The sequence below is a fragment of the Mchenga conophoros genome, linkage group LG18, assembly GCF_057382185.1.
Source record: "Mchenga conophoros isolate Kocher_MC1m ecotype Shallow Benthic linkage group LG18, M_conophoros_male_GT1.1, whole genome shotgun sequence".
Classification (NCBI taxonomy): Eukaryota; Metazoa; Chordata; class Actinopteri; order Cichliformes; family Cichlidae; genus Mchenga; species Mchenga conophoros.
Window position 1 is genome coordinate 10037132 of NC_140543.1, and position 10963 is coordinate 10048094.

At 38.9% G+C, this 10963-nt stretch overlaps 1 protein-coding gene across 2 annotated transcripts; it reads right to left on the bottom strand.

Moving 5' to 3' along the window:
• Positions 1-89: 89 nt before the first annotated feature.
• LOC146553219 (SLAM family member 5-like) lies at positions 90-8685 on the bottom strand. 2 transcript variants are annotated; one of them, XM_085255762.1, is made up of 6 exons: positions 8582-8685; positions 4524-4823; positions 4161-4436; positions 3812-3916; positions 2970-3013; positions 90-293 (listed from the first exon to the last, which is right to left on the bottom strand). In XM_085255762.1, exons 1-6 carry the CDS (start codon positions 8637-8639, stop codon positions 123-125), a joined length of 954 nt encoding a protein of 317 aa, XP_085111888.1. In that variant the 5' UTR covers positions 8640-8685; the 3' UTR covers positions 90-122. The 2 variants fall into 2 exon arrangements, with proteins under 2 accessions (XP_085111888.1, XP_085111887.1); XM_085255761.1 differs by lacking the exon at positions 90-293 and adding an exon at positions 2469-2829.
• Between the last annotated feature and the right edge of the window lie 2278 nt (positions 8686-10963).

Genomic DNA, 10963 nt, shown 5'->3' on the forward strand with positions numbered 1-10963 from the left:
TTCTCTACATGTGTGATATACTTTCTCTTCTTCCTTTTTTTCTCCAAGAGGACTTTGACGATTGTATTGCCTTTGGGAGGCAGTTACTTTTTAAACTTTGAATTAGAATTTCTGAAGAAATTTTAGGATCTGGGATGAATTTCTACCTGGGCATACAAGCTCTCGGGCAAAGCTTTGCTTCTGGCCTCAGTGGATTTGTTGGGTCCAGAGTGAGGTCTCACAAAGCTATAGGTGGATGTTGGAGAAGTATCACTGATTGGACTCTGTTCCATGGGTGGTGTTGTTCGGATAACCTGGAAAATAAATTATAGATAGCTTCAGACTTAATAGAAAGACTTTATTTGTAAATAGTGCCATTAAACTGCATTAACATAAGCAGGAATTTTACTGTGATTAACAAAAGATCACCTGTATCCATGACTGCAAAAGACAATTACAATGATTTTTTTTATCCAAATACATTTTATTCAAATGTGTTCAACACATACTTTTAAGATATTCTTAATCAACAGTGCAATGACCTGCAAGTGCACTTCAGAGGCTAAGAATAATTTTCAAGAATTAGGGAGAGTCTTCAACTCAGCACTAGACTTAGCCAGACCTACACTAGCAATTTGTGGCTGAGGTAATTTGGCTCTAAAGCTAAACTCCACCACTGTGTCTTTTTCTCCCACTGTCTGTCTTCCACATAAAGGAATTACTATATCTTAGACCATGCACTATTAGCTGGGAAGATAGCTCTGGAGGACTGGAGGCACTGGATGAAGGGGGCAAGCATCAGACTGGCCACAGGAGTATATCATTCTTGCAAAATCTAATGATTAAACTCCAGGCAGGCTAGATGGTCACTGTTTTGGGGTCATTTTAATTTCGCTAACACTCTGGTTCATGAAACATTCAATCAGATGCTGTCTCAGCAGTTCTCCACCGAATCTAGTTAACCAGCTAAAGAGACCACTTTGTCACTATCTTGTGCGTTGGGAGGTATAAAGTTTGTTTAACCAGATGTTTAATCTATTGAGCCAGATTCCAGCTCAAGCCCATCCTAGCAAACTCTATAGGTCATTCTCAATACACTCATGGATTATCCATTGGGCCCACACTGCCAAGTTCACCTGCCACTTGGTGGACCACTCTAGATAAGGACACCCACAAATATTTTTGCTAGAAATAAAACTGTTTCCTAATCCACCTCAGGTTAGTTACAGCCCTTGCTGACTCACATAACTTCAGACCTTGTCTCCTGCTCACTTTGATCACAAGGCAACAGCGTTATCTTCACTGTAGATTTGTATTCAGAAAAAGATCATTTCAAATCAGGTCCAAACTGAAAGACTAAATTAAGGGTTTGAAGCTGTTTTACACATGGATAGAATATGCACACAATGCTCTAACTTCTGGTGTAGCTGGTCTCTCTTCCTTTCATTCTTTACTTCCATACCAACCTTCTGTTGAAGTAACAGTTGTCTCTGTTTTCAGAAGATTTTCGTCACTCATTTTTTGTGTCACTAAGAACTTATACTGGACCCTTCGGAACGAAGAAAATCATCAATGCAAAAGCTTTTCTTTTAAAACTACCTGCTGCCAAAATTAATACTACATTTCATGTTCTTCCACTGAAAAACTGTCTACAGCTGCCTGGAGGCGAAGGGAAGATGTTGTAATGGTACTGCTGGGTTGGATTTGTGGCCTGTGGGGGGTTTTTTTTGTTGTTGTTTTTTGTTTTTTTGGCTGTCCTCCCTGTTTAACTTTTAAGTTTCAGATGAAATTGTTAGTTTTGCTTTGTGCTGGTGATTCACCAGTGAGGGGAGTCTTTTTTATTTTTTCCATGTTTTTCCATGCTTCCGACAGCTGAATAGAACAATCAAGTGTGGGTTATTCTAAGGCTGGAGGGTGCCACAGCCTTTTTTTTGGCTGTTTGTTTCAGTTAATAGTTAATAGCCTTTCTGTCCTTCCTCTAGTTGTCCAGTTAGTAACCAAACTATGACATTTGCTTGTGTCACTTGTTCTTATAACTGGATATTTGTCAATGCAATTGGCACTCTATTTTCGACGAGAAGCCTGGGTTCGGGAGAGCCCAAGTGTCCTGGAGGGACGTTCCCTGCTGGATAATCGATGGACGAGTGGCAGAAGTGGCACGTCGTGTGCCTGGTTGGACTGTCTATTGAGGACATTGAAGACATCTACCTGTTCGGAACCATGATAACGGGGTTCTTGCTGATCAGAGCTGGCTTGGCCCTGGCTTATCGGAAATTGAAGAAAGCGGTGAATGCCTTTCAAAACCCCACAAGGCTGGCCGCTATTATCGAAAATGTGGGAAGAGCTGTGAGTACTCAGACTGTTCTTACTGAACGCAATATGGGAAAGATCTTGGAGGAGCTCACGGTTCTAAAACAGATGATACAACAGGAGACCAGTGATGGACATTAAGAACAACTGTAAAATTGATACAGTTTGTTCATCCCAAAACAACATTTACAACACCCCCACCCCGACGGCGCCAGCTGGACAATGCTTGAAGGTTGATGCCGAGGAGAACAACAACAATTCTTCCCAGAGATACAATACCAAGAACGAACTGACTCTCTTGCCCTATTCCACAAGGCCACCTGCGTAGGCTGCGGACTGTTGATTTTCACCTAATAGTCGAAAGGACACTCTCTCAGGCTGAACACAGGATACACATCCCCACACAGACGCACACACGTACACTGATACTGATACGCCCTCACCCAACGCCTCCCATGCTTTCCTCCCATCCGATGTGGACATCGGCTCAGCCGGAGGCGCAATCGCGAGATTGCAGCATCCCAGATGCAACTGTTCACACTGGAACATCAAAAGATTCAGCAGAGCGACTGAGTTCAAAGCACCTGAGCAAAAACACGTAGTGTGACCAGTAACACAAATATGTGTCAGTTAGAGGCTGCTTGCTTCTACCTAAGTCAAATCTCATTTACCACACTTACCTCAGGAACTGCATACACTGTGTTTTCAATGGTTTCCCTGGTATCTGGTGGTCAGACATGAATAAATAAATATGTAGTGATTTTCTTTAACTTATATTTTTCTTTGCAGGCTTTAACTGACGATTTCTATTATTCTGCATTCCTAAGTTATTTCAGCTGATATTACATTAAATCCAAATTTTATCAAAATAATTGAATTCTCACACATAAACTAGACCTGGCATGGCACTCCAACCTGATATCACGGCAGAGCATGTAATAGACACACCAGTCCACTGCGTCCATTTCAAGCTTCGCCTTTCCAAAGTGTAAAAAAGACACACATGCAGAAGTTTCATTACTTTATGCGAACGCTGCAGTACCAGCAGAATAAGATAAAATATTTAAAGCAACAAAGTCAGTAGTGAGGAAAAAGGTATGATGAAGTACATTCCAGGGTTCTTAATATATGTATACACGTGTAAATGTATTAATAATGTCCATTTAAATGCTTTCAGATAATTATTTTCATGTTGGCTTGAAATAAAATATCTCCCTCTGCTGTTGTTGCAATTTCTACATGCATGTAGATTTCACATTTCAGCAAGGCAAAGCGTGGAATGGAAACAGTGGTCACTCATAGTTGGGATTAGTAAAGTACGTTGGCAAAAGTTTCAGTTTCAGTTTCAATTTTATTTCTATAGCACATTTAAAAGTCTCTGGTACATCAAAGTGCTTCACAGAAAAGCCACATTTGCGGGGTTAATAATAACAAGCAATGTATTTTGCAACAACAAGTATTTTGACGATTTTTTTATTTATTTACTTTTGCAATATCTTGATAAATACTTGCTTGGACTTACTTTTATGTTTCGTTCGATGATGAATATAACCTATAACGAGGATTATGATGATGGCAGCAACAACAACACACACAGTCACGGTGGTATTGTTGGCATCTATGTGGCCTGTAAAGGAAAAACAAAACTGATTACAAAGGCACTGTACAATTCTAAGTTGATATTATTAATACAAAAAATAATAATAATAGATATTTAAGGCAGTTTTTGTTTTTTTTGCTAGAGTAGAAAACTCAATCTTCAAATATTTTTATTTTTAGAGTTTGTATTTCACTAAAGTTCTGTTGCATGACATCTTTAAAAGGATATCTTTTAAATTTTCATTCATTATTTCTTTGGCATCTAATCTTACCTGACTTCGTGTCACATTGAGATTTTAGCACCATCGTGCTATTTTTCCAGCTTACTTCATTGCTATGATTACAAAAGACAGTGTCTTGCTGCAGGTAAACAATCAGAGAGGGAAGCATGTTTGTGGTGCTGGGATTTTCTTCCAACAGAGAGCAGTTGTGAGCACCACATCTAAAAGTACGGCTGATGTTCAGGTCCACTATAGTGCAGGTTACAGTCAGGTTACAGGAGTCTGAGCTGCTGGAGGTCAATGTCAGATTAACTGGAGACACTGGATCTGGGAATTAAAAGCAGGTGTGAATAGAATTAACACAGATATATGCTGTGTCAATATTTGAAATGAAAATGACAAAAATAAACCTACCTTGGACTATGACCTTGATTTCACCTACCCTTTGCTCTTTTCCCCCAGTCACTACTGCAGTATAATCTCCACTGTCATTGTGTTTTACATTTTTCAATACCAAAGAGTAATTTTGGCCAAAAAAATCAGCTCTTACTTCATAGCTGTCAAACAATACTGACTCTTTATTATAACTGATTTTACCAACATAATTACTGGTATTAAACTTCCAGAAAAAGTCAGTCTTTTTGTCAAGTTTAACAGGTTTCTCTACATCCAAGTGTAAGTCCTTTCCGTGCAGTACAAACACATGTTGGAGCCCTAAAAGAAAAGAAACCAAAAAGTATCAGAATCATGAACATTCAGCTCCAATTCTGTTAAACCAAACACAACAGTAATACAAAAAAGACCTGACACAAATATTGTTGCAGTGTTGTGGATATTTATTTTGTAGTACTTTTTTCACCAGAGCTTTTCTGTTCTTTGCACACCTCACAAAGCACTTTGGTCAGGTCTTGGTAATCTACTCACACAGGGGCAGGCATGATTGAACGATGGAGACCAGCTGTGTTGGTCAACCTCTCCTGACACCACCCACTGCTCCACCCTATCATTTGATTATTTTCATTATTGTCTAGTCACATGGGCATAGAAAAAAAGTGCTGGCGTGAATGGGTAAATGAGGCAAGTTGTGTAAAGCACTTTGAGTTCTCAGAGTAGAAAAGGGCTATATAAGAACCAGTCCATTTACATCTAACTGCTTGCTGTCTGTGGCACCCACCAAACATTATGGGTTTCACACATCAGATAATCAGTATCAGAATCAGAATACTTTAATCATCCCTAAGGAAATTATGTTTGTGGAAAACCCAAACTTTTATGAGATACAGCTTCAATCTCACTTCAGACAGTGCAACTCTCATGTCTCGAGATATGACCAAATATATTAAACCAATCAAAACATGACCAGGGTTTGGACCAGTAAGCAGAGTCTCACACATCTCTCTGCAGCTTATCTCCTACTGTTATACACTTAAAATTCCCATCACCACAGAGACTCTGTGTGTTGGGATTTTAAGGGTATATTTTAGTGGTGGGTTTTGATATTCGATTTATCGATTAAAATCGATTCTGGCTTGGATAACGTGATATCGATTCATTAAAATCCTGAATGGATTTTTTTAATATTAATTTATTTTGCCCAAAACGCCAGAATCTCAGGTTAAACCTCACAAAATTTCAAGAACCACCAAACAGCTAAAACAGTAAATGAGAGCAGGTACACAGATTCTGCACAAAGATGTAAACACAAAGCTCGGACCTGCCGACGGAACAGAATCAGTGAGATGTCGCCTTTCTCACCCGACGGCACTGACACGGTCGGGGCTGAAAGCCGACAGCTCGCTGATTCCGATGTTTCGGCGGGTCCGAGCTTTGTGTTTATGCCCTTTTTGCGCTGATTCTAAAACTGTTAGTTTTATCTCTCTCCAAACATTATTGACCGAACCAGCAGCAAAAGAAGATCCAAACTACGCTTCACATAAACATCGTCATGGACTCCCTCTTACTTTGCTGTTTTGCTTCCACCACACTTCATGCACAGCTCTCTCTGTATACTTCAAGAACAGTTTCCCGTCTAAAAATCTGCTTTCTGCATTATTCGCTTGCTTGTTACGCACAAGTCTACCGTTGTTACCGCTGTTTTTTTCCCTTTTACTTCCGAAAAGAAAGCCTAATTTCTGCTGTTCAATAGGTTACTGAACAAATGTAAACTTTTTAAAATTATGTAAAATGCAAAACGCTTAGCTGTGTCTGTAATAAAACCACTGTAACTTCAGAGGTAATGTTCATATGTTGATTAATGGTTTTCTTTCGTTTTTGATGTACTGCAGAATATTTTTATAAAATCCCAGGCCAGGAAAACCTTCATGTTTTTCTGTGTTTTATCTTTAGCTACTTTGACACAAAGGCCTCTGCTGTGATGCTTACACCTTTGATAAAGCCTTGCGAGTGTCAGCTTCCTTTTTATAGATACAAAAATATGTAAATGTACTGATCTGAATTATAATATTTCTGACTGTCTGAGGCAAAATTTCCCAGATTTAAATTGAATCGAATCTAATTGAATCGAATCGTGGATCGAATCGATTCGGGACCTTGTGAATCGGAATCAGAATCGAATCGATTCTAGAAATCAGTGACGATACCCAGCCCTAGTATATTTCTCGGTGATTCCAGATCAGAAATAAGGCAAATAATAAAAAAGTTACCCTTAAAATTAAAAAAAATATATAGTTTATTTGTTTAAACTGCACCAAAAAATGGCCTGTGTTTGTATAGCGTTTTACTAGTCCCTAAGGACCCCAAAGCGCTTTACACAACCAGTCATCCACCCATTCACACACTGGTGATGCCAAGCTACATTGTAGCCACAGCTGCCCTGGGGCGCACTGACAGAGGTGAGGCTGCCGGACACTGGCGCCACCGGCCCTCTGACCACCACCAGTAGGCAACGGGTGAATGACAGAGACTGCTCGAACCCCCAACCTTCCGATTACAAGGCGAACTCCCAACTGTTGAGCCACGATCGCCCCGTTATATATGGGCTAATGGGCTCTTCAATGTCTTCTTAGTAAATAACAGCAGCAAAGGAGTTCCAACAATCTTTCACTCTACTTTATATATGAACCAAAGACCAGGTCAGTTAGGGTTACTTTGAAAGTTGCACTCTTGGCCTCCCACGCACTAAAAAAAAATTGTTATATATTTTTTTTTAGTGCAGGATACTGTGGCTCCTATGAAGATTAAATCAACATCCTAGGGAGGATTCACTCCTCAGCAGGGCTCTAGAGTGCGACGCAACCTAAATTCTCAATGGTGCAACTAAAAAAGTCTGACGTCGCATCGGTGCTACCAGCTGTTCAAGTAAAAAACTAAAGTCTTCATAACTCTGAAAGTCTCCATGTGGTCAACAACAAATACACAACATGCCCATATCATGGTCAAACCAATCAGAGATAGTCAAGGGCAGGACCTCTCTGATTGGCCATGGTACAGATATTCCTTTATTCCTTTAGGCCTACGTGTGTGTACTTTCAAAAGTGCTGACGGACAGAGTAGCCTAGTATCCAGAAAACACACTATATACCAGGATAAATACATTGCCCAAATGTCCCCAAGTCTGAAATAATTCTTCACAAGAAAAATGGCTTAAACGTAAACCCCACATACATTTATTGGTGTCATCACAGACACATTGGGAAAAAAAAGGTGTGTGTGTGGAGGGGGGGGTTGGCCATCTGAGGGGCATGTGACTGCAATGGAGGATCGTCCATAAAATATCCAACTGTTCAGATATTAAGATGTTCAGTTTTAAGCCTTTGAGACACTTTGAGGTCCTTTTAATTTAGATTTACTTTTTATTTAATATATCTTGAGATGTTTTAAGTTTAAATTTCAGCTCGGTGAAACACTTGAAGCACAAGCACTTTTTCAGTAACTTATCTTTCTTGTAGAACTGTGCTCCAAATAAAGAACTTTGTGTTGACAAGATTGATAGTTAACCATTTATAAATCAATATTGTCTGTATGGACAGCAATTTTCAAAAAAAAAAAAAGGTGAACATGTAAAACTGTGGTGTTCTGCAATGCGTTTGAAATATTTGGGCGCACCTAAGAAAAAAAGTTAAGTGCACTAATGCAACCGAGGCAAAATGTTAGTCTAGAGCCCTGCTCAATGAAATTTACAAACGAGCACCTAAAAAGCAGACCTCTGAAATTACAAAGTACAAATACTTTGTTACCGTGTTAAGTAGACTTCTTAGGTATCTTTACTTTATTTCAGTATTTACTTTCATGATAGCTTTTTGCTTTTGCTCCATACATTTTAAGAGAAATAGCTTATATTTTAAAAACAGGCTATTACTTTTTTTTACTTTAGGTTTAAAGCACCCGAGGGAGGTTTTTATTTACCAGCATACATGCCTTTAAAAATTAAACTGATTGGAGCATGAATGATGGGCACATAAATTGTAGGATATTAACAAGTTTAAATATTAGTATAAAAACTAGCTATTTACCTTTTGTTTCAGATGAATACATCCACAAAATTGCGCCCCAAAGTAAAATGCAACGCATCTTGATATGTGCCTTCAAAATTCTGGTAAAGCTTTCAAAGTTCTTGTAAAGCTTGACTCAGGAAGTTTGAACATCCTGTTTTCTTTTACACTTTCTGTGTAGGTTTTTTCTCTGACTCGTTCACGCTTCTCAACTGATCTATCGCCACTGATGGTCCCATTTACCCTCCATCTTCGAAAAAGACAGTTTTAAAGTTCCATAATTTATATAAATTTACTATAAATTTCTGAGCTTTGCTGAGAAATTGACAGTTTCTGTCAACAGAAATTAGAAAACTGAAAACACAAACATTACATTTTTAGTAAGAGCTTAATGCAGTGACTGAAACTGAAAACTTTATCATTAAATGTCTGTGAAGGTTCTCAGTCATCCAGGTCATCGTAGTCAAAGGAGCTTGCAAAGAAAAGCGTCTGGACTTCTTTAAGTTACTTGAAGACGTTTCACCTCTCATCCGAGAAGCTTCTTCATTAAACGTTAAATGTTTATCATTAAACATCATCACATCTAAAAGTACCAGAGTATTCAAATGTACAAATTTGCTCTGTATTGTAAATTGACTTGCGTGGTGGTGATGTGCATGCTTTAGTGTGTGTGTTATTTATGGGTTTGAGAAACACTGATGCGTGAGTTTGAGTGGGAGGTGTCTGTGTTCAGCAGTGATGCCTTGAGGAGAAAAAAACAGTTCCTGAGAGTGTTGGTGCTGATTTGGATAGACTGCAGTGCCTCCTAGAGGGCAGTAGGTCAAACAGGTGAGATGTAGAATGGCTGAAGTCTTTTGTAACAACAGTCAATGATCTGCTGCATTTTGTTGACCACTTTTTGGAGCCTCTTATGCAGTATGTAAGTATCCTCTCAATGGCTGAGCAGTGGAGGTTCACCAGTACAGTTGGGAACTGAAGAAAATGTAGTGATTTGGATTCCATTAATGATATCACTGAGTGATTGAATTCCTTATCAGTTCTCACTGGCTCTGCTTTGAGAGTCACCGCCATCGCTAAACAGCATATCAAAGACATTACAGTAGTGCTTATGAATTGCATCCTCCGTGGTAATATGGTTGTGCATGTTGGAGGTATGTCTCCTCTTTCCCGTGATCAGTTTGGGGTTGTTACTCAAGAAATGTCATTATTACACATATTACAAAGATGACTTTTCATAAAAGTAATATAGTACACTACTTATTTCTCTCAGGAGAAAATTTTCTACATAAAATGACCAGAAATTAAACATGTCCCATTTAACCGTACACACTTCAGGCTACAGTCCCACTCGCCAATTTAAATCCCTATCCTGAGGTTCTCATCATCCTCTATGTGCACAGCCTAGATACAGCAAACTATGATCTCTTGTATCCTCCCTGCTGAACTTTATGTTTTTAGTCACTGAGTTGATGTGAACAGTAAAGGCTTCTAGATCTTGGGTTTTGATTTTGATCCATGTGTAATCCAAGTATCTGTACCTGTGGCTGGGTGCTTTCCCTTTGAAAGTGCCAAGAGCTTTACTTTCCACTTCCTCCATGTAGAGGTTGGCTGCAATGGGTGACACTGATGAGCCCATGACACATTCATGTTTTTGTCTATAGAAACCCACGTTGTATAGAGTTGGTTCTGTTTTGCAAGTACCTAAAGGGACAAGCCCCACTAGGGTTTAACTACCTGGGACTTTTTATCTGGTTTTGAAGCTGAAGAAGATAAGAGGTGAAACACCTTCATGAAACTGAAAGAAATCCAGTTGGTTTCTTTCCTTAGTTTAAGTTAGGGCTGTGGCTACCTTTACTGTGTGATGTGCAAACCATGTATGTGCGGTCAGTGCCTTTTAAATCATTTTTCATTAAATTATCTGACAAATAATATGGTTTTATTTATACTCACAGAGGTTGTGCTTTAGTTTTGGTGAGTGAAATTCTAGTATTTCTTAGTCTATTGACACTGATCTAAGCAGCTACTGAATGTATGTCAGCACTTTGCAACCACATAGATTATGATTGCAGGTTTCTAGCCAAGCTTGTTTTTAGAGCAAAGGTGGGCAATTAATTTTCTCAGGGGACCACATGAGAAACTGGGACTGCTGTGGAAACCTTTAGCAAAAAGCTGGACTCACTTTGGCTCTGTATTAATTTTCTCTTTTTCAGCTGCTACTGATAAGAGTAGATATGACAATTAGAAAATGAAAATGCAAAATGTGTACAATGAAAACACCAATACGTTATCACTTAAGTGTGACGAAGTGGTCAAAGGGGTTATAAAAATAAATAAATGTAGCCCTGTCTGAAATTATTCAGGCTTACAGGGTAAAGGAAAAAAAGTCTACTGTTATAAAAAATG

Excerpts from the sequence above, each read along its gene's own strand:
- LOC146553219 (XM_085255761.1), bottom strand. The coding sequence starts at position 8,639 with ATGCGTTGCATTTTACTTTGGGGCGCAATTTTGTGGATGTATTCATCT. Across the intron at positions 4,437-4,523 it reads AATCAAGGTCATAGTCCAAG|ATCCAGTGTCTCCAGTTAAT; the intron begins GTAGGTTTATTT and ends TTTAATTCCCAG. Across the intron at positions 3,917-4,160 it reads TCAATGTGACACGAAGTCAG|GCCACATAGATGCCAACAAT; the intron begins GTAAGATTAGAT and ends TTTCCTTTACAG.